This window comes from Epinephelus lanceolatus, chromosome 9 (assembly GCF_041903045.1).
Source record: "Epinephelus lanceolatus isolate andai-2023 chromosome 9, ASM4190304v1, whole genome shotgun sequence".
Classification (NCBI taxonomy): Eukaryota; Metazoa; Chordata; class Actinopteri; order Perciformes; family Serranidae; genus Epinephelus; species Epinephelus lanceolatus.
The window spans coordinates 25660640-25677941 of record NC_135742.1 but is presented as its reverse complement, the minus strand read 5'-3'; the positions used below and the strand labels follow the sequence as shown (position 1 = coordinate 25677941).

Genomic DNA, 17302 nt, shown 5'->3' with positions numbered 1-17302 from the left:
CTGTAACATTAATCTTATTTTTCTTATGTTTTTATTAGCCTATGTTCTGAAATATTCATTTTATCTATTCGGTTTTTCTTTTTGCTTGTTTGTTTAGTTTTCAGTTCTTGCTTTCTAGTCGCTTGTTGGCTTTTTGAAATTGTTTGATGGGATGTACTATTTACGAACTATTGTTGTACTGTCTAATTTTCATTTGTATTTGTATATAGCCTAACAATACCAAAAGTAAATTAAACTAACATGACCTAATTCAGCAGACACTGAGCAGAAAAACTGACCAATCAGTGAACAACTGTCCAATAAAAACAAAGAAATACAACACAATTCAGGGGAAAGAAGACTACCTAAACACATATATCTAAGTGTGTCTTTATATAGAAAACAAAAATCAAAGCCACACCAAAACTTTAAAAACAAGATCTTCATTTTAATTTAATCTAATAAACAAATCTCTTACAATAAACCAATCATAACTGAAACGTTGATTAATCAATTAGTGGGCTACACTGTTGGAAAATTAATTGCCAAGCAACTTTTCGAGTCAGTTCATCAAAGATACTGCCCGTGCATGTCTCAAGGCATGAATAAACTAATAACTGTTAGCTAAAGTCCTAACATCATAGCTCCATACTGGATTATATAGCTCATGACCATGGCTCTGGTACACATTTACGTCAAAGGGCTGAGTCAGGATTATATCAAGTGACTAACTACTGCAACAACATACTATACATTTTCATCATGTTTTTGTTCATTTTTCTTACTTGATACAGCAGCACAATATATGCTCAGGAAACTGAATGCCTCTACTAGTCTGCGTGTAAACCAACATTAAAATTAGTAAAGCAATTCAAATGTCTGACTGCTGAGTAGCTCTGCTGTTGATTGGATATTATACATCCTGAATTATCACAGCTTTTTGCTCTGAATGTTTTATATAGGCTGTTGTTGTAGTGTCCTGTAGTATTTTGTGTGTCTGTAGAGACAGCTCATCCAGGGTTTTGGAAACAGTCAGTCAGCCTCTCGTAACAAACATGCCTTGATTGTAAGTTCTTAAATGGTTCTGGCTGTAGATAGTCTACATTTTAAGTCGACTTGTTTTAACTGAATAAATAGGCTACTGTCTATCAAGAAGTAATATGAGATAACTTACTGTCTGTTCTTCAGTCCCGGCTCCTCTTGTCTGTATGAATGAAATGTAATGTAGATAATAGATCATTCAGAACAAAAGGTCCTATACTGCCACCCTGTGGGCATACAGGAAAACAACAACTGGTACACCCTGAATCTGACCTGGAGTAACCTATTTTAGCTGATGAGACCTGTTTTCAGATGAAAGATGAGGAGAGCTGTGCTGAAAATGTGCTACTAGGTAGACGGGTAGGCTACCAGGAGGAAGTGGAGATACTGTCCCATATATTCCAACAGCCATTTTGGCCGTTAGATGGATATACTGTCAGTAGCCATAAAAAGAGATGGCAAACCACAGTATACCTGCCTATACAGTACCCACCCTACCCTTACTAATAAGATGATAAAGGTGTTCACCCAAAACATGTGCAACAAAGCTCACATTTCACAGAGATGTCAAGACCTTTAAACCACTGAACATTTGTGTGGATGTTCATTAATAAAAAAATGTTTTATCACCTGCTGCCATTTCAACATTTAGTTTTGTTCTGTTGCAGTATCCAAATATTTAATAAAATACTTTATTTAAAAAAACGTACAAATGATAAAACACACTGAATATGGAGTATAATGGTATTTGCACAACAGGCTCCTTTTAATTAGCAAATAAAACATCTAAAAACATTTATACTCAACAGACAGTGAAACCAGTCAATGGTTTATTTAGTCTTTTTGCCTTTGCCTTTTTTGGCCTTCTTGCTTTTGCCCTTGTTCTTTAAGGCTTTTCGAGTACTGTAGCCTCTCCACCAGGCTTGGGCCAAAATAGCAGCTTTGGTCTTGAGCTCCAGCTCCACCATCTCCTCCCTCCTCTTCTCCTCTGCCAGACGACGCTTCTCCTGGATCTGGTTGTGCTCCACTTCTAGGACAGTGAAGGGTTTCTCCAGCTCCCTCAGCTCCTCCATCTCCCTTTCCTGCTCCATTTCATTTGACTCCAGGTTGGCCTGAGACAGGTGATGGTGGCAGTAATGGTGTTGAGGGGTGAAAGGATGGAGAAGAGAGAGAGAGACAGAGACGGTAGTGGATAGTTAAAAGTAGTGAAGACAAATAAGAAATAATTGGCAACTACTTTGATAACTGATTCATCATTACAGTTGTTTAATCAAACAAAAATGGCAAATTTTCTTGTTTCAGCTATAACTATGACTTTATAATGTAATCTTTTTGACTTTAAAATTGTATTAATTACTTGTACTAATTTTACTAATACTTTTTGGCATTTTGTGTTTGTCTGAGTTTGTACCTGGACTTCTTGTATTTTACTGTCAAAAGTCTGGAGCAAGTATTCAATTTCTGTCACCACCTTTTCAATTTCCTGCCAAGGGAAAAAAACAGCAACAGTGATATGGGTTTTAATGAAACTTAAATGTGTTGGTACATTTACTGTGAAATGTTAGATACATTAAACTTACCTCTTGGATTACTCTCTCTGCCTGCCCGTCTTCAAGGGTCAAACTGTTGAGCTGACTGTTCAGTTGATCGATCTCCTGTTGTATACTGGCGTGCTTCATCTTCGCTGACTTGATATGTGCCTGGCACTGCTTGTCAGCAAGAAGTGATATATCCGCTTCTTGTCTGTTATTCTCTCTCAGAGCACTCTGCAATTTTTCGATTTCAGCATTTGTCTGAGAAATCTGGGATACAAACAGAAAAAAAGGAGAGGTGAGATATATTGGCTTAAATTTCAAATCCTTGTTTTTTTCTGGCTGCTTCTAATTATAAGGGAAACTGGACTCTTGTAAGTGAGGGTCTCTTTTTCAACATCCTATTTAGTGCCTCACCTCTGCATCTATTTTCTTTATGGCTGCAGTGCCTTCTTCTTCCAGTAAAATCACGTGTGCCAGATCCTGGGCAGGGAATGAAGACACCTGCTCGTGGGAAATCAGCTGTAGCACCTCTTTTTGCGTACTGGTCAGCAACTTTTCCACCACATGGCTGTGAAACTTCTCAAGCCCTCTAATTAGTATGACCTCACCCTCCCCTACTTCCACACCTGGCTCTGACCTCAGGCCAGAAATTGCATCTGGATAGTCTCGGAAAAGCCTGAGCAGATCCCTGACAGAGTTCTTGATGTCCCTATGAAGCTGAGCTTTTAATCTCACCCTTGCTTCCCCAACTCCCTCTCCCTGTTCCCCATCTGACTCCTGCTTGAGACCTACTAGTGTCTCCAGTCTTTCACTTAATATTCGGTGCTTTTCAAGCGCCCTAGTCAGCTCCTTATCCATAACACTGGACGTACTGTTTAGAAGGACAGCAGGCAGAGTGGCTGCAATCTCAGCTTGTCTGATGCAGTTTTCCAATATGTTTGAGATGCGTTGAGCCTCAGGAGAGAGCAGCTTCTTCAGTGACAGCTCATGGTTCTGTAGAGCGTCTTTTGATTGAGTCTTTGCCAGCAGTGTTGCTCCCTTTGTAGACATACTGACACTGGATGGTAAGAACACAATTACCATAACAGAAAATTAGTGTTGTCAAATGTTTACTTTAACATACAGTGTTTCTCTTACAATATCCTCATACTTTACTCGGTTTCCAGTATGCCTTGTAGTTTAGTTTCATACAAATGCTTCTAGGTGCCTTTTCATGAACCACTATAGCCTGAAAAAGTAAAACTATGTAATACAGGCTAATGTTAGCCTCAGGTCATTGGTCCATAGCATTAGCATCTACATTTCACAACTCTGGTAACTATACATTGGCACATTAACTACATTGGTCATTAGTTAGTTAACTATCCATGACAGTGTTAGCAGTCAACGCTAGGTTATGTAATGTTAATTAAGTGAGCATTAGCAGTTCGCATGTGTTAAATTAACTAGACAACATAAGTCATTACACTAAGTTGCTTAGTTTTTTTTTATTCTTACAGTTTATTAAATTGGTTTCTAGATTTTTTAGGAGGATGGCAGTAGATCTACTTACTTTAGCTTGTATTGGTTTAGGTGTAGGCCTAAGTTATATTTTTATACTTTTAAGTTAGCGTATCGACTCGTGGGTTGTCAAGCAGAAGATAGTGTTTTTGTTCTTTGACTCCGTTGCTAAGAGACCACCACAGCGGGCGACAGTCTTTTTTTTTTTTAAACTTTATTTACAACAATTGAACATTACAAATTCTCGTAGGAATATTGAACTTGCATTATTCCCAAACAATAAACGCACAAAAAGAGATAAAAAATAAATAAATAAAAACGGTAAGGGTATATTTACAATAATTAAAAATTAGAAATTTATTTAATTAATATTATAAATAAAACAATCATACATGTACTGGTGAAAATAAATGTATTTATAAGACCCCTTCAACAATTCACACACTAAACCCATATGACAGCAGAGCCAACCCAGTGAATAAACACTCTACAAACCTTTCATCTTGGTCAAAATACCAGAAACTGTGGCATAGTTTGACAGACTTTTTGCATTCTTGTATAAGTCAATCTGGAAATTCATCGGTAGACTCACAAGTCTGATTGTCTGGTGGCGAGACTAATCCATCGGTAAAATAAATAAATAAATAAATAAATTTAAAAAAAAAAAAAAAATTCTTCTACAATGTAGATTGCAGAATCTGTCTTGAGAGATTATGTATAAACTGATATTTGTGAAGAAGAAAAAAATCTTTATTTTATTTCTTAACCAAGTTAGTGAATGAATACATACATGAATAAATGAATACATGAATAAATGTAATTTTTACCCATGATTATGATGATGTTGAACAGCTGATGAGATTATTTTTGTAAATAAGACTTTGGTATGCGTCAAATGGTGTGATATTTCCTATTTTAATACTTAGCCAATCATTCCTATTTTGCCAAACTGTAGTGTGAGCGGGTGACAGTATCACATAATGCAGATACAGTCAGGTCCATAATTATTTGGACAATGATACAGTTGTCATCATTTTGGCTCTGTACACCACCACAATGGGTTTTAAATGAAACAATGAATACCTGCTTAAAGTGCAGACTCTCAGCTTTCATTTAAGGCTTTTTTCAAAAATGTAGTATGAACCATGTAGGAATGACAACCATTTCTTCACACAGTCCCCCAACTTTAAGGGCTCATAAGTATTTGGACAAACTAACATAATCATCAATTAAACAGTCAGTTTTAATACTTGGTTGCAAATCCTTTACAGTCAATGACTACCTGAAGTGTTGGACCCATAGACATCATCAGATGCTGGGTTTCTTCCCTGGTGATGCTCTGCCAGCCCTTTACTGCAGCCGTCTGCACTTCCTGCTTGTGTTTTGGGTGTTTTGCCCTCAGTTTTGGCTTCAGCAAGAGAAACACATGCTCAATTGGATTCAGGTCAGATGATATGACTTGGCCATTACAGAACATTCCACTTCTTTGCCTTAAAAATGTCTTTGGTTGCTTTTGCAATATGCTTCAGGTCATTGTCCAACTGCACTGTGAAGCATTGTCCAATGAGTTTTGAAGCATTTGGTTGAATCTGAGCAGATGATGTAGCCCCAAACACTTCAGCTTTCATCCTGCTGCTCTTGTCAGCAGTCACATCATCAATAAATACAAGAGAACCAGTTCCACTGGCAGCCATACATGGCCATGACATAACAGTACCTCCACCATGCTTCACTGATGAGGTGTTGTGCTTTGGATCATGAGCAATTCCTTCCCTTCTTCCTTCTCTTGTCTTCCCATCATTCTGGTAGTTGATCTTTGTTTTATCTGTCCATAGTATGCTGTTCCACAACTGTACAGGCTTTTTAGATGGTTTTTGACAAACTCTAATCTGGCCTTCCATTTTTAAGGCTAACCAATGGTTTACATCTTGTGATAAACCCTCTGTATTTATTCTAGTGAAGTCTTGTCTTGCTTACAAGAGCAGCAGGATGAAAGCTGAAGTGTTTGGGGCTACATTATCTGCTCAGATTCAACCAAATGCTTCAAAACTCATTGGACGATGCTTCACAGTGCAGATGGACATTGACCTGAAGCATATTGCAAAAGCAACCAAAGACATTTTTAAGGCAAAGAAGTGGAATGTTCTGTAATGGTCAAGTCATATCATCTGACCTGAATCCAATTGAGCATGCGTTTCTCTTGCTGAAGCCAAAACTGAGGGCAAAACACCCAAAACACAAGCAGGAAGTGCAGACGGCTGCAGTAAAGGGCTGGCAGAGCATCACCAGGGAAGAAACCCAGCATCTGGTGATGCCTATGTGTCCAACACTTCAGGCAGTCATTGACTGTAAAGGATTTGCAACCAAGTATTAAAACTGACTGTTTAATTGATGATTATGTTAGTTTGTCCAAATATTTATGAGCCCTTAAAGTTGGGGGACTGTGTGAAGAAATGGTTGTCATTCCTACATGGTTCATACTACATTTTTGAAAAAAGCCTTAAATGAAAGCTGAGAGTCTGCACTTTAAGCAGGTATTCATTGTTTCATTTAAAACCCATTGTGGTGGTGTACAGAGCCAAAATGATGACAACTGTATCATTGTCCAAATAATTATGGACCTGACTGTAGATAGATAGATAGATAGATAGATAGATAGATAGATGGAAAAGTTACTAATTCATTTAAATATTTCATAAGTATACAAATATAAATAAACAATAAACGAGACAGCCTTCAATTAATGAGTTTTACACTACAGCATTAACTTGAACATGTGCTTTTATTTTGAAAATCTGTCACCGTTACTCGGCCTGCCGTCAGTCGCTCCAGTGTCGCAAATGTTTGTTGATGCAGCTGTATTCTGCAGAGCTTTTGTAGTACCGTTATCAAGTATCAGGCACTGTTGCTTACACAAATGTTAATCTAGATAGAGAACTGATGTTCTTGGTTGTTGGTTAAATGTTATCAGAGCACGCACAACATCTGTTATCCAGCGGAGAGCCTTGTGTGCGGTGAAGATGCCGTGATGGACACAGATGGACACGGAGGGACAGTCTCAGCCTGTTAGCCTGACTGACAGTGAACCAGTTGATTTCGGTGACAGATGCCGTCTGTGACAGGACAAAGACCAAGTCTACAACCGACAGGCCCCGACCGCTACGCACAACTAGAAAGCCGCTAGTTCCTGTTTGCATGTCTCACAGGAGACATTTAACCTCGTAGTTAGCGCTCATCTCATCTCAGTTAGCGCAGCACCAAAAGTACTCGGTTTGTTTGCTAACAACTGGCGTTAACTGCGAGCACCGAAGATGTGCAGTTGTCTCACGGTTTGCGGAACAATCCGCGGACTTATTTAGCAAGTGTGTAGCTAGGATTAAGTGTAATTGAACGTTAGCTAATCAAGGCTGGTTGCAGCCTGTTTATCTGTCAGTAGTAGTATGGAGTCTGACGACGATGTGCCTCTCATCTTAACCTGGGACGAAGCAAATAGCGGTCTGCTCAACGAGGAGACTGAGAGAGGAGACGAAAGTAAGTTCATGCTGTCACATATTCACACTCAGCCATAATGGAGTTATGGAAACTGTGCATGTATGTCTAGGCCTATGCATTGAAGCATTCAGATAAACACAAGAAGTTTGTGCTCTGTACAATTAAAGCAAAAATCCACGTGAGCAAATACACACAGTTGAATATAACTCAAGCTAATGCAGTCTGGGTAACACCACCTAAATTAAGAAATCCAATATGTTATTTCCATGGCCTAGGAAAGTTCAATATGTATTTATAAATATAAGCTACTCTCTGTCAAAGCTTGAAACCAGAGAAGTAAGTCTCAAACCCTTTGATGTCATCAAGTACAAAGTCAAGTACAAATACACAGATCAGTCCCCTGGGTGCTATCAGTGTCATCTATAACATCTTTCTCAATTCATTGTAGCAGCTCCAGACTTTTTACTTGATGACATCACAAGTTTGAGTTTTAGCACTCTAGTTTTGGATTTGGGAGAAAGGTTGATCATGTTTACTCATATTTGGACTGTCTTAGACCACAGGAGTAACATGTATGAATTTTGAAAATGGGCGTAGTTCCTCTTTAACAGCCTTGCAATAAATGTGTTAAATATGTTAAAGTCAAATTAGAGGATGTAGTTTGTGGTGCTGTTGTTGCATTGTGTTCTTCTGATAGGTGTTTCTAACCTTTTTCACCTTAGTATTTAGAACATGTGCATTTGTACCCCTCAATAAATACATGAAAGTAGCAGAGGACATTTACTTTGGCAAAATTAAAGACATTTACACCAGACAAGTGATGCAGACAAGGCACAAATTTGGTGCATAAAAATTCACCAGTATACAGGAAATTAAGTGTTTGATGCTCAGAATTTTCGGACAAAGGGCCCCTACTTTCATATTTTCCAATTATTTTCTCTCTCTTTTCACATTTTCCAATTTTCTTTCATACGTGACCCTCAAATGTTGAAATGAAACCTGCGCCCTTGTAAATGAGGTGGACAAGATATTATATTCAGCATCACAGCCAACTACAGCCCCTACAATTGAATTAAATTGAATCAGCACTTCCTTAAAACAGCTTAGGAGTACCAAATACACTGGAAACTGAATGTAGCCTGGTTGATTCAGTGCACAGGAAGACAGAGATGTAAATTCTCATTAAGTCATGCTGTAGCTCACAGAAAGGTTTGTTTTTTAAGTTTTTCTTACACGAGTAGTGATCATCCGTTTGTGGCTCCATGATGTATTGCTTTAAATAAATATTTATAGTATTGTACAGTGTTATTATAGAAAATTCCATAGAGCGTTTGTATATATTATTACAGCCGTATATTTTGTGATATTAAGTTAATGCTCTTCTACTTACCAGATGTGCGTATGCGCAGTCTGAAGCCACTGAATGTTGTTGACAGTCAGCTGCATACATGCTGCACGTCCAGGCCACACTGCTTTAATGGAGAGCAGAGATTGTCCACCAGGCTCTGAGATCACGTGTGTGTGTGCACAGAACCTATGGTTATCCATGCATCCACTCAACATAGTAATCCTGCTGCCTTTGTATCCCTCACATATAAGCTACAAAATGACCCGTCTGAGAAACTGCTGCCTCAGCAGACCAGTGCACCCCTCAGCCCCTCCCTGCTGCTCATGGGCCGCATGTGTGTGTTGTGTGTGTGAATGTCTGCAGCCCGTGTGTACGTGTGTCTGAGTGTGTGAGAGTACAGGGTCATTTTCTCTGGCTCTGGAGGTGAACAGGAAGAGAAGAGGAGTTTTTTTCCCTCAGGATATTTGGGAGTGGTAGACAAGGAGGAAGTATCACACTGTTCTTGCTGATTACTGTTGGGACTTTCTGGAAAGACAGGGAGTTTGAACCTGGACACTGGGAAAGAAGGCTGCATTGTATCACCTCAGTGACGAATCACATGCTTGGATTGAAGTGTGGAGTCCAGTTTTGCTGCTGGTGGTCAGGACCCTTCAGATCACTTCAAAAGCAGATTTTATTCGTCCTGTGAGAAACGGTCATGGGTGCTGAGCCTGTTTATGTTTCTGTGAGCCTGACCCCACTGTGTTTTTGAGTGGGAGCTCTGAACATGTTATTGTGCTGAAACAAATGAGGGGTTGGAGTGGCGCACGGCAGACACAGAGCGTACTCCTGTCAGGATAACAGCCAGGCTGCCGCTGGACTGGAATTTGATCTTCACCCTTCAGCTCAATCTGCTGCTGTCACGGTGGACAGGAACAGTGTGTGACTGCGTCTCAGAGACTCATATGGTCTCCACTGCATTTTATTCCGAGGAGTCAGCCTGAAGCAGAACCATGTGATGTACAGTACGTGGGAAGAGCGCCCAGATATGCTCAACTATGCAGCTGCTGAAAAACACATAGAGGGACTACTTATTCAAGACAAAAACTGTGATTTACATTTATGAAGGGTCCTGCTTGAAACCGTAATACCAGGTTATTAGAGAATACTTGACTTGAGAGTTAATCTGGATTTCATCTTTATCAGTTGTACTTTTAAGTTCATTTTGAGGAAAGTACTTTTTTCTTAAACCTGCACCATCTGTGTCATTTAAAAGAAAGTTATTACCTAACTCTGTAGTATGTCCTATAATGGTATACTGCATTCTTAGTGTTATTAGATATCTAGATGTTGTCCCTGTCTTTTGAAGTTAGTCACTCTCCGTCTTGTAGTGATGGGATTTAATTTTATTGGTCTCATGTCTGTATCCTGTCTGTGGCAGGAAGGAGAAGTAATAGACGATGTGACATCAGTGCAAACACGGCACTTTCTCACTGACTGGGTTTAAAGTTCAAACTCCTCGGCAAAGGCAGGAGGCTAATGTGTGCAAGTGTTTAAGTCACTGTCACTGGTCACAGTATCTCCCATCAGGGTGACCATTAGAGACGCTTTTTTGCCAAAATAAACAATTGACTGTCAAAGAAGCGCTGAGCTTCTTAAGCATTGCAAATAGTTTTGAATGGTGTTCTGTCTCCAGTGTCACTTTGATCCCCGAGCTTGGCCTGAATATTCCTGGATCTGTAAGGACTCGCATCCGGACTGTGTTTCTGGAGTTTGCATCAGGCCAGAGTGGAATGTTTGGCCGTCTGTACCTCCAGATGTGTGTGGATGCTGGAGCAAGACCAGCACACTGTGAATGACTCACTCACACATACACACACTTGTGCTGTGGACGTCAGGGATCTTGATTCATTCCCACAGCTGGAGCACACAAAATCCAAACTGATCAATGGAGTGCATATGTGTACAGGCAGCTGGATCCCATGAAGATCCGATTCACAACGGGAGTCCGGTTGTGATCTCCTCCTATGCCTTACAGTTAGAACTAGACTGCACTGGTAGGCCCATACCCCTCTATGTATGGTGTGGGTGTGTGTGTGTGTGTGTGTGTGTGTGTGTGTGTGTGTTTGACTCGTATACGTATAGATAAAAGTGGAAATTAAACGGACAGCAGTAAGTTGTTCTTTTCCACATATGGGCTGTATTAATACATTGACACCTGCATGTTTTCTTCCAGATGGAGGAGGAGGTAATTATGACATAGTGAACAACGCTGTGATCTCAACACCTGGACCACAAAACCACAGAGTCCAAAATGTGTCCTTACGGCAGAGCTGGGAGATGAACTACCAAGAGGCAGCCATCTACCTGCAGGTACTCACAGACAATGGATTGTGGCATGTGTTAGTTACTGAGCGTACAGGGCAGCTGAGTTAACATGGTCATATGATGGTTTTTATTACACCCTCTACACTGTATAATTACCTGTAGGTGGTTAAACTTTGTGCTCTTTCAGTGGGTCTATATTTACGTCATGAACAGCTACTGGAAGTAATAAATCAGATATGATACAAGAAAATGATGCACATATGGAATTTATTGGTTGATAATCAGTCGTTATCTGCTTATTGATAATACAAGAGCACTTAGTTGCACAGTTCTTGTGTAATGATGTTAAAGGTGTTTGTATTTTTTATTCTACATTAATTTTTTCTTACCAAAACGCATTGTGTATTTGGCTGATTTTCAACTAGCTTTGTATTGTAACAACATGGGGTAGTATGTGTTAATAAACTGTGATAAACTTCCCTCCATAGATCTCCCAGCTCTACTCACACCAAAACTCCGCCAGATGACACAAAATGTGTTATCCAGTGAAGTTTTGCTTTCCCTGTTAGGTAGTTCCTCAAACTACAGGCTGAACGTCTATGTTTTCTTTTTGCCTGCCACCACGTACACAAAGACTAAAGAAGTGGATCAAAAGACAGATCTGCCTTGCTTTCTCTTTAAAACTAACTAAAACCTAACTCTGATCAAACAGGATAGGCAGCCCTGATCAAATCTAAACCAAAATCATGTGACTGTACTGCCTGTTTCTCATCTAAAATGTTTTTTAGAAACATATTTTAGGGGGTGACCTCTTACCTCACCCTGCAGTGTTTGCCCTATATAGCCTGAGTTCTTTGCAGTGGCCTGAATTCAGTTCTAACCTTTGGCTCTTTGCTGCATGTCATTGCCTTCTCTCTCCCACCTTTCCTGTCCATCTTCAGCTGTAATATCAGTAAAGGCTAAAACCACCCAAAAGATAATCATTAAAAAAAAGAAACATATTTATTGCCTTGTTAAGCTGTAATAGTGAGAGTTTGTGAACAGTGGGTGCCATACTGTGTCCTGCATTTTAAAGTGGAGGCTGAAAAAATGAGTTCAAATATTAAAACTAAGCAGCACTGATCAAATGTAAACCAAGATTCTTTTACTGTGCTGCCTATTTCTCACCCCAAACGCTCTCACAAAGATGTTGTAGCTTACTGTTAAACTGTAATACGAGACTGTTTGTTACCAGCCAGCCACTAGTGTGTCAAACGGACGAGTTTGCAATGCCACAGCCCTTTTTTCTGTTTTCTCAGGTCATGTAGCACCAATGTTAAAAGTATTTGCATCTTTCTACTGCATAGACACCCTAGTTTTAATAAAGACCATCTTTCCAGCAGTGAAATACTTGGTTAAGGCTGATGATGTGTTGAATGCATTTCCTTCCTCATGTGCAAAGCCTATTTTTAAAAAGACTATAAATTGAGCATTGTCATGTTTGCAAGCTTTCCGTATTGTTCCTCACTGCCTTTGTTGGCGCAGCACTATCCTCCTTTGCACATTACCTCTACCAACTGGAGATCAGTGGCATAGCATGGAACTGGCAGCAGAAATGTTTGTGCCGCTGACATTCTTGTGTACATACATGTGTGTCCCTGTGTTTGTGCATGATGAAAACAAAATGGGGGCTCATTGAGAGCTACTTTCGGTGAAAAATTCCACAGGGTAGAAAAAGGTATAACTTTGTAGACAGATAACATTTAGCGCACTTAAAGAAGTATTTCACTGCTGGAAAGACGGTCTCTTCATCAAAGTGGGCTGTCCATGCAGTAAAAAGACAAAAGTACTTTTGAAAGTGATGCTACATGACCAGAGAAAACAAGGCTAATTAATAAAGGCTGTGACACGCTCTTTGACCACATGGGAGTTATGGGGTATGACACATGCGCAGTGTAACTGGAGCTGAGATGTTTGAGGGTTACAGCACACAGCGCTACACATAACAGGACAGTGTCTGCTCAGGTGCTCTTAGGGTGCTCTAGTTTTAGCCTCTTAGGGTGTCCTCGGCCAGACAGAACTGTTTGGGTGTGCTGGAATGATAGTGGCCAATATACAATAGAGTGTGCTGATATAGAAAGCATCTGTTTATGGTCTTTATTTAAGGACTTTTCAATATTCATTTTACAGTCAAACAGTAAGCTAAGATAAGTTTCTGAAAACATTTAAAGGTGAGAAATAGGCAGCACAGTAACAGAATCTTGGTTTATAAAGGCTTACACTGTGATTTGTATGTGTTCTCATGCAGGAAGGAGAGAACAATGATAAGTTCTTCACCCATCCTCGAAACCCAAAGGCGCTGGCAGCTTACCTTTTTGCACACAACCACTTGTTCTACATGATGGAGCTGCTTACAGGCCTGCTGCTGATGATGCTGTCGCTGTGTGAAGCTCCCGCTGTGCCCTCGCTGCGCCTGGATGTCTATGTGAGCGAACGTACACACACAAACATAAGTTTAAAACACACAGATTCCTGTAAAAGCACCTGTGTATTTGATACCTTTGCAGGTCCATGCCACTCTGGAGCTGCTGGCTTTGGTTATGGTGGCATTTGAGCTATGCATGAAACTCCGCTGGTTAGGGTTCCACACCTTCATACGACACAAGAGGACCATGGTGAAGGTAACTGACCTATGATGGGTACTTTCTGATGGCATAATAGTCACTTCAGCATGCTGGATGCTCGCTCGCATAGGGTCTGGTCCACTGAGGGAAGGCTGTCACCCTGCTGTTTGCAGGTGCCATGTCATAGGCTGGGTTTAGTTTCTGTTACTGCAAATTGTTCATGTCTCTCTTCTCCTTGTCCAGACGTGTGTGTTGCTGCTACAGTTTGTGGAGGCCATAGTGGTTCTGATAAGACAGACGTCTCATGTGAGAGTGACCAGAGCTCTCAGACCAATATTCCTGGTGGACTGTAGATACTGTGGTGCTGTGCGCAGGTACATACTGACCTAAACAAACACACACAGACCCCTGTTTACACCTGGTATTAACAAGCCTCCTGGGTGATTGAATCACAAGTAGACAGATCAAGTACAGGTTTGAGTGCACCCAATGAGTCCTTTTAGAGCTGATCGTTCAGAGCACATTTGCAAGTGGTCTGGGCTGCACATTCTTTCAGCAGTGTGTACGCTAATGTGTCCTGGGCCACACTGAAGGGCCGCTGACATTCTCTGCTTAGTGTGTGTGAGTTCACGAGAAATCCACAATCTCTTGCACTCTGTTACCTTAGGGCAAATGAATAAGTTGGCACTCGAGCGTGACTGTAGCACAGCAAACTTTCTGCTTGTTAAAAACAACAGTGCATTCAGTCTTTGCAAACGATAAGGATTTACATGTTCATTTGCATGTAGAGCAGGGAAGTGAGATCTGATCACAAGCAACGCATTTGGAGATGCATTCTAATACCAGGTGTGGACAGACAGCCTGTGATCAGATCACCCAAGAGGCATGTTAAACAGTCTCACAGATTCAGTTAGGTCAGTGTCATGGTCAAATAGAATTTCCAGCCTCCTTAATTGAAAAGTTTTCATAACAACCCATACCAAATGCTGTTTATAAAGTGGAAAACACAAGAGAGAAAAAAGGGGAAGGACCATACAGAGCATTCCTGAAGTTCTCAGACTCCAAATGTAATTAGTTTCATATAAAAGAAAAACAGTGACACTTGCAAAGCCAAACAAAGTCTTGCAAGCTCAGTTAGATTTGTGCTCCCTTTGAAAACATCCATTGTGATGTCTCTGACAGCGTCTCAGAGTACTAGAGTCTGAATGAAAAGAAAAAAAGTAATTGTAAAAGATCTTTCAGAGATGACATTTACTGCTCACTGATGGTTCGTTGAATGTAGCTACTTTGTGGATTTATTACTTCAAAGTTAATGTACCACTGATTTAACTGTTAAACGCAGTCATCACTGAAAGTGATTCTCTCATCCAATCAGAAACTTGCGTCAGATCTTCCAGTCCCTCCCGCCTTTTATTGACATCCTCCTACTGCTGCTCTTCTTCATGGTTATATTTGCTATCTTGGGTAAGAAGTCTTATTATTTTTATTGTATATCAAAGGGATAGTTTAGATTAATTGAAGTTGGGTTGTATGAGGTACTTATCATTAGTTTGTGTATTACATATAGTAGATGTCGGTCAGCGTGCCCCCAGACTGGAAAAGCGGCAGGAGTGCCACCATGGCAGCTAAGCAATGTGCCGCTGTGGATGGGGGTGTGCCAACTGACATCTAGTGTATGTAATACACTGACTATAGATAACTACCTCATTCAACCCTACTATAAAAAATCCGAACTATCCCTTTAAAGGCTATTATTTCTTTTCTGCCCTCTATGTAAAATTATAAAATACCCCGAGGTAAATCATCTGCTGTCTTTAGATGGAACAGGGTTTCTGGTACTCTGTGTGCTTGACTATCCTGTTGTCTCGTCCCAGGTTTCTGCCTCTTCTCTCCGAACACTGCTGACCCGGTACGTCGACTCTTTAGTGACAGACATCTGTTTGCAAGTTATATAAGTTTGTGGGATTTTTGTGTCTGTAGTGGTCAGATTTCCTGATTCCTGTCTCCTCTCACCGCAGTACTTCAGCACTCTGGAGAACAGCCTTGTCAGTCTGTTTGTGCTGCTGACCACAGCAAAGTAAGTACAGCGGTACACATAGTACTGTTGAGCTTTCCGTTTCATCTGCACACACATGTCATGCAAGCAGTACTTCCTACTTGCAGTAGAGTTCCCTCAACGACATGTGTGTTCAGGTTGATTGCACAGTTTCTAGTGTGTATCTCATGACTTGTGTATATTTTGCTTTGTTCTTTCTTGTAGTTTCCCTGATGTGATGATGCCATCATACTCCAAGAACCGCTGGTCCTGTGTTTTCTTCATTGTTTACCTCTCCATAGAGCTCTACTTCATCATGAACCTGGTACAGGCAACCTTGTTTCCACCACTTCTAACATTTCAGTCTTATTAAAAATAGACATGACTTACTTTTACTTGGTCACTCATCAGCTTCACTTCTCTTTCCCCCTCCAGCTCCTGGCAGTGGTGTTTGACACGTTTAATGACGTCGAAAAGATGAAGTTTAAATCTCTTTTACTTCATAAACGCTCTGCTATTGACCACGCCTTTCAGCTGTTAGTCAGCCGACAGGTACGACCTCACAGTTTGATCCAGTGTAATATATATTTGGTACAAATTATTTATCTGATATTAAGCGCTCACGGCCACTGTGTTTTGTCTGTGTTGCTGTTGTCTTGTCTCCAGAGGCCGATGGGCGTGTCGCTGAAACAGTTTGATGGTCTGATGCGATTTTACAGACCACGGATGTCTGCAAGAGACCGCTTCCTCACATATAAAGCTCTTAACACCTCAGGGGCTCCGATGCTCAGGTAACTGCCTAACACACACCTTCTTTTTTTTTAAAGATATTTTTTGGGGCATTTTTAACTTTATTTGATAGGACAGACAAGTGTGAAAGGGGGAGAGAGAGAGGGAGTGACATGCAGCAAAGGGCCACAGCGGCCCGGGTTCAACTCCAGCCTGTGGCCCTTTGCTGCATGTCACTCCCTCTCTCTCTCCTTGTACATGGGGTGCCTGCTCTACCACTAAGCCACCGACGCCCCAACACACACCTTCTTAAGTTATAATCCTTCTGCATTTAATTGCATCGTTACATTTTCCGTCTGCTCTCCAACAGTCTGCAGGACTTTTATAAGTTCTATGAAGTCACTGGCCTTAAATGGAAGGTAAGTAGCCTTACATTTGTACTCTGTAGTTATGATCCCCTCTATTTTGTGTCCTTTTAATGTACATATACTGCACATGTGTGTGCTGTTTAGGCAAGACGCAGTGGAGAACATTGGTTTGATGACCTTCCCCACACGACCTTCCTCATTTTCAAGGGCAAGTTCTCTTTTTCTGTTCTTCTGTTCATTAGACTAACAGGGTTCTCGTGGATCTATAAAAAGTCATGAAAGTTTTGGTTTTTGTAGAATTAGTCTGAAATTTAATTCCAAGTGGCATCAAAAAGTCTTTGAGAGTCTTAAATCTACTTGCTTTA

At 40.5% G+C, this 17302-nt stretch overlaps 2 protein-coding genes across 4 annotated transcripts in view; one reads left to right on the top strand and one right to left on the bottom strand.

The window, feature by feature from the left end:
• Nucleotides 1–1849: 1849 nt before the first annotated feature.
• On the bottom strand, nucleotides 1850–9390 carry drc10 (dynein regulatory complex subunit 10). Of its 2 annotated transcripts, none has more exons than XM_078170757.1 (5): nucleotides 8938–9390; nucleotides 2970–3612; nucleotides 2601–2822; nucleotides 2432–2503; nucleotides 1850–2132 (listed from the first exon to the last, which is right to left on the bottom strand). In XM_078170757.1, exons 1-5 carry the CDS (start codon nucleotides 9108–9110, stop codon nucleotides 1851–1853), a joined length of 1392 nt encoding a protein of 463 aa, XP_078026883.1. In that variant the 5' UTR covers nucleotides 9111–9390; the 3' UTR covers nucleotide 1850. The 2 variants fall into 2 exon arrangements, with proteins under 2 accessions (XP_078026883.1, XP_033475438.2); XM_033619547.2 differs by lacking the exon at nucleotides 8938–9390 and adding an exon at nucleotides 4108–4194.
• tpcn1 (two pore segment channel 1) overlaps nucleotides 6890–17302 on the top strand; it is a 16953-nt gene continuing 6540 nt past the window's right edge. The window contains exons 1-13 of one of the 2 annotated variants that reach the window (XM_033619543.2): nucleotides 6890–7586; nucleotides 11111–11247; nucleotides 13490–13666; nucleotides 13749–13862; nucleotides 14049–14179; nucleotides 15181–15269; nucleotides 15680–15714; nucleotides 15824–15882; nucleotides 16066–16165; nucleotides 16276–16392; nucleotides 16507–16631; nucleotides 16940–16988; nucleotides 17082–17145. In XM_033619543.2, the coding sequence (XP_033475434.2) occupies nucleotides 7496–7586; nucleotides 11111–11247; nucleotides 13490–13666; nucleotides 13749–13862; nucleotides 14049–14179; nucleotides 15181–15269; nucleotides 15680–15714; nucleotides 15824–15882; nucleotides 16066–16165; nucleotides 16276–16392; nucleotides 16507–16631; nucleotides 16940–16988; nucleotides 17082–17145 (1288 nt within the window). In that variant the 5' untranslated portion in view covers nucleotides 6890–7495. Of the gene's footprint in view, nucleotides 7587–9410; nucleotides 10932–11110; nucleotides 11248–13489; nucleotides 13667–13748; nucleotides 13863–14048; nucleotides 14180–15180; nucleotides 15270–15679; nucleotides 15715–15823; nucleotides 15883–16065; nucleotides 16166–16275; nucleotides 16393–16506; nucleotides 16632–16939; nucleotides 16989–17081; nucleotides 17146–17302 lie in introns of those variants that run through there. The other variant, XM_033619542.2, reaches the window with a different exon arrangement.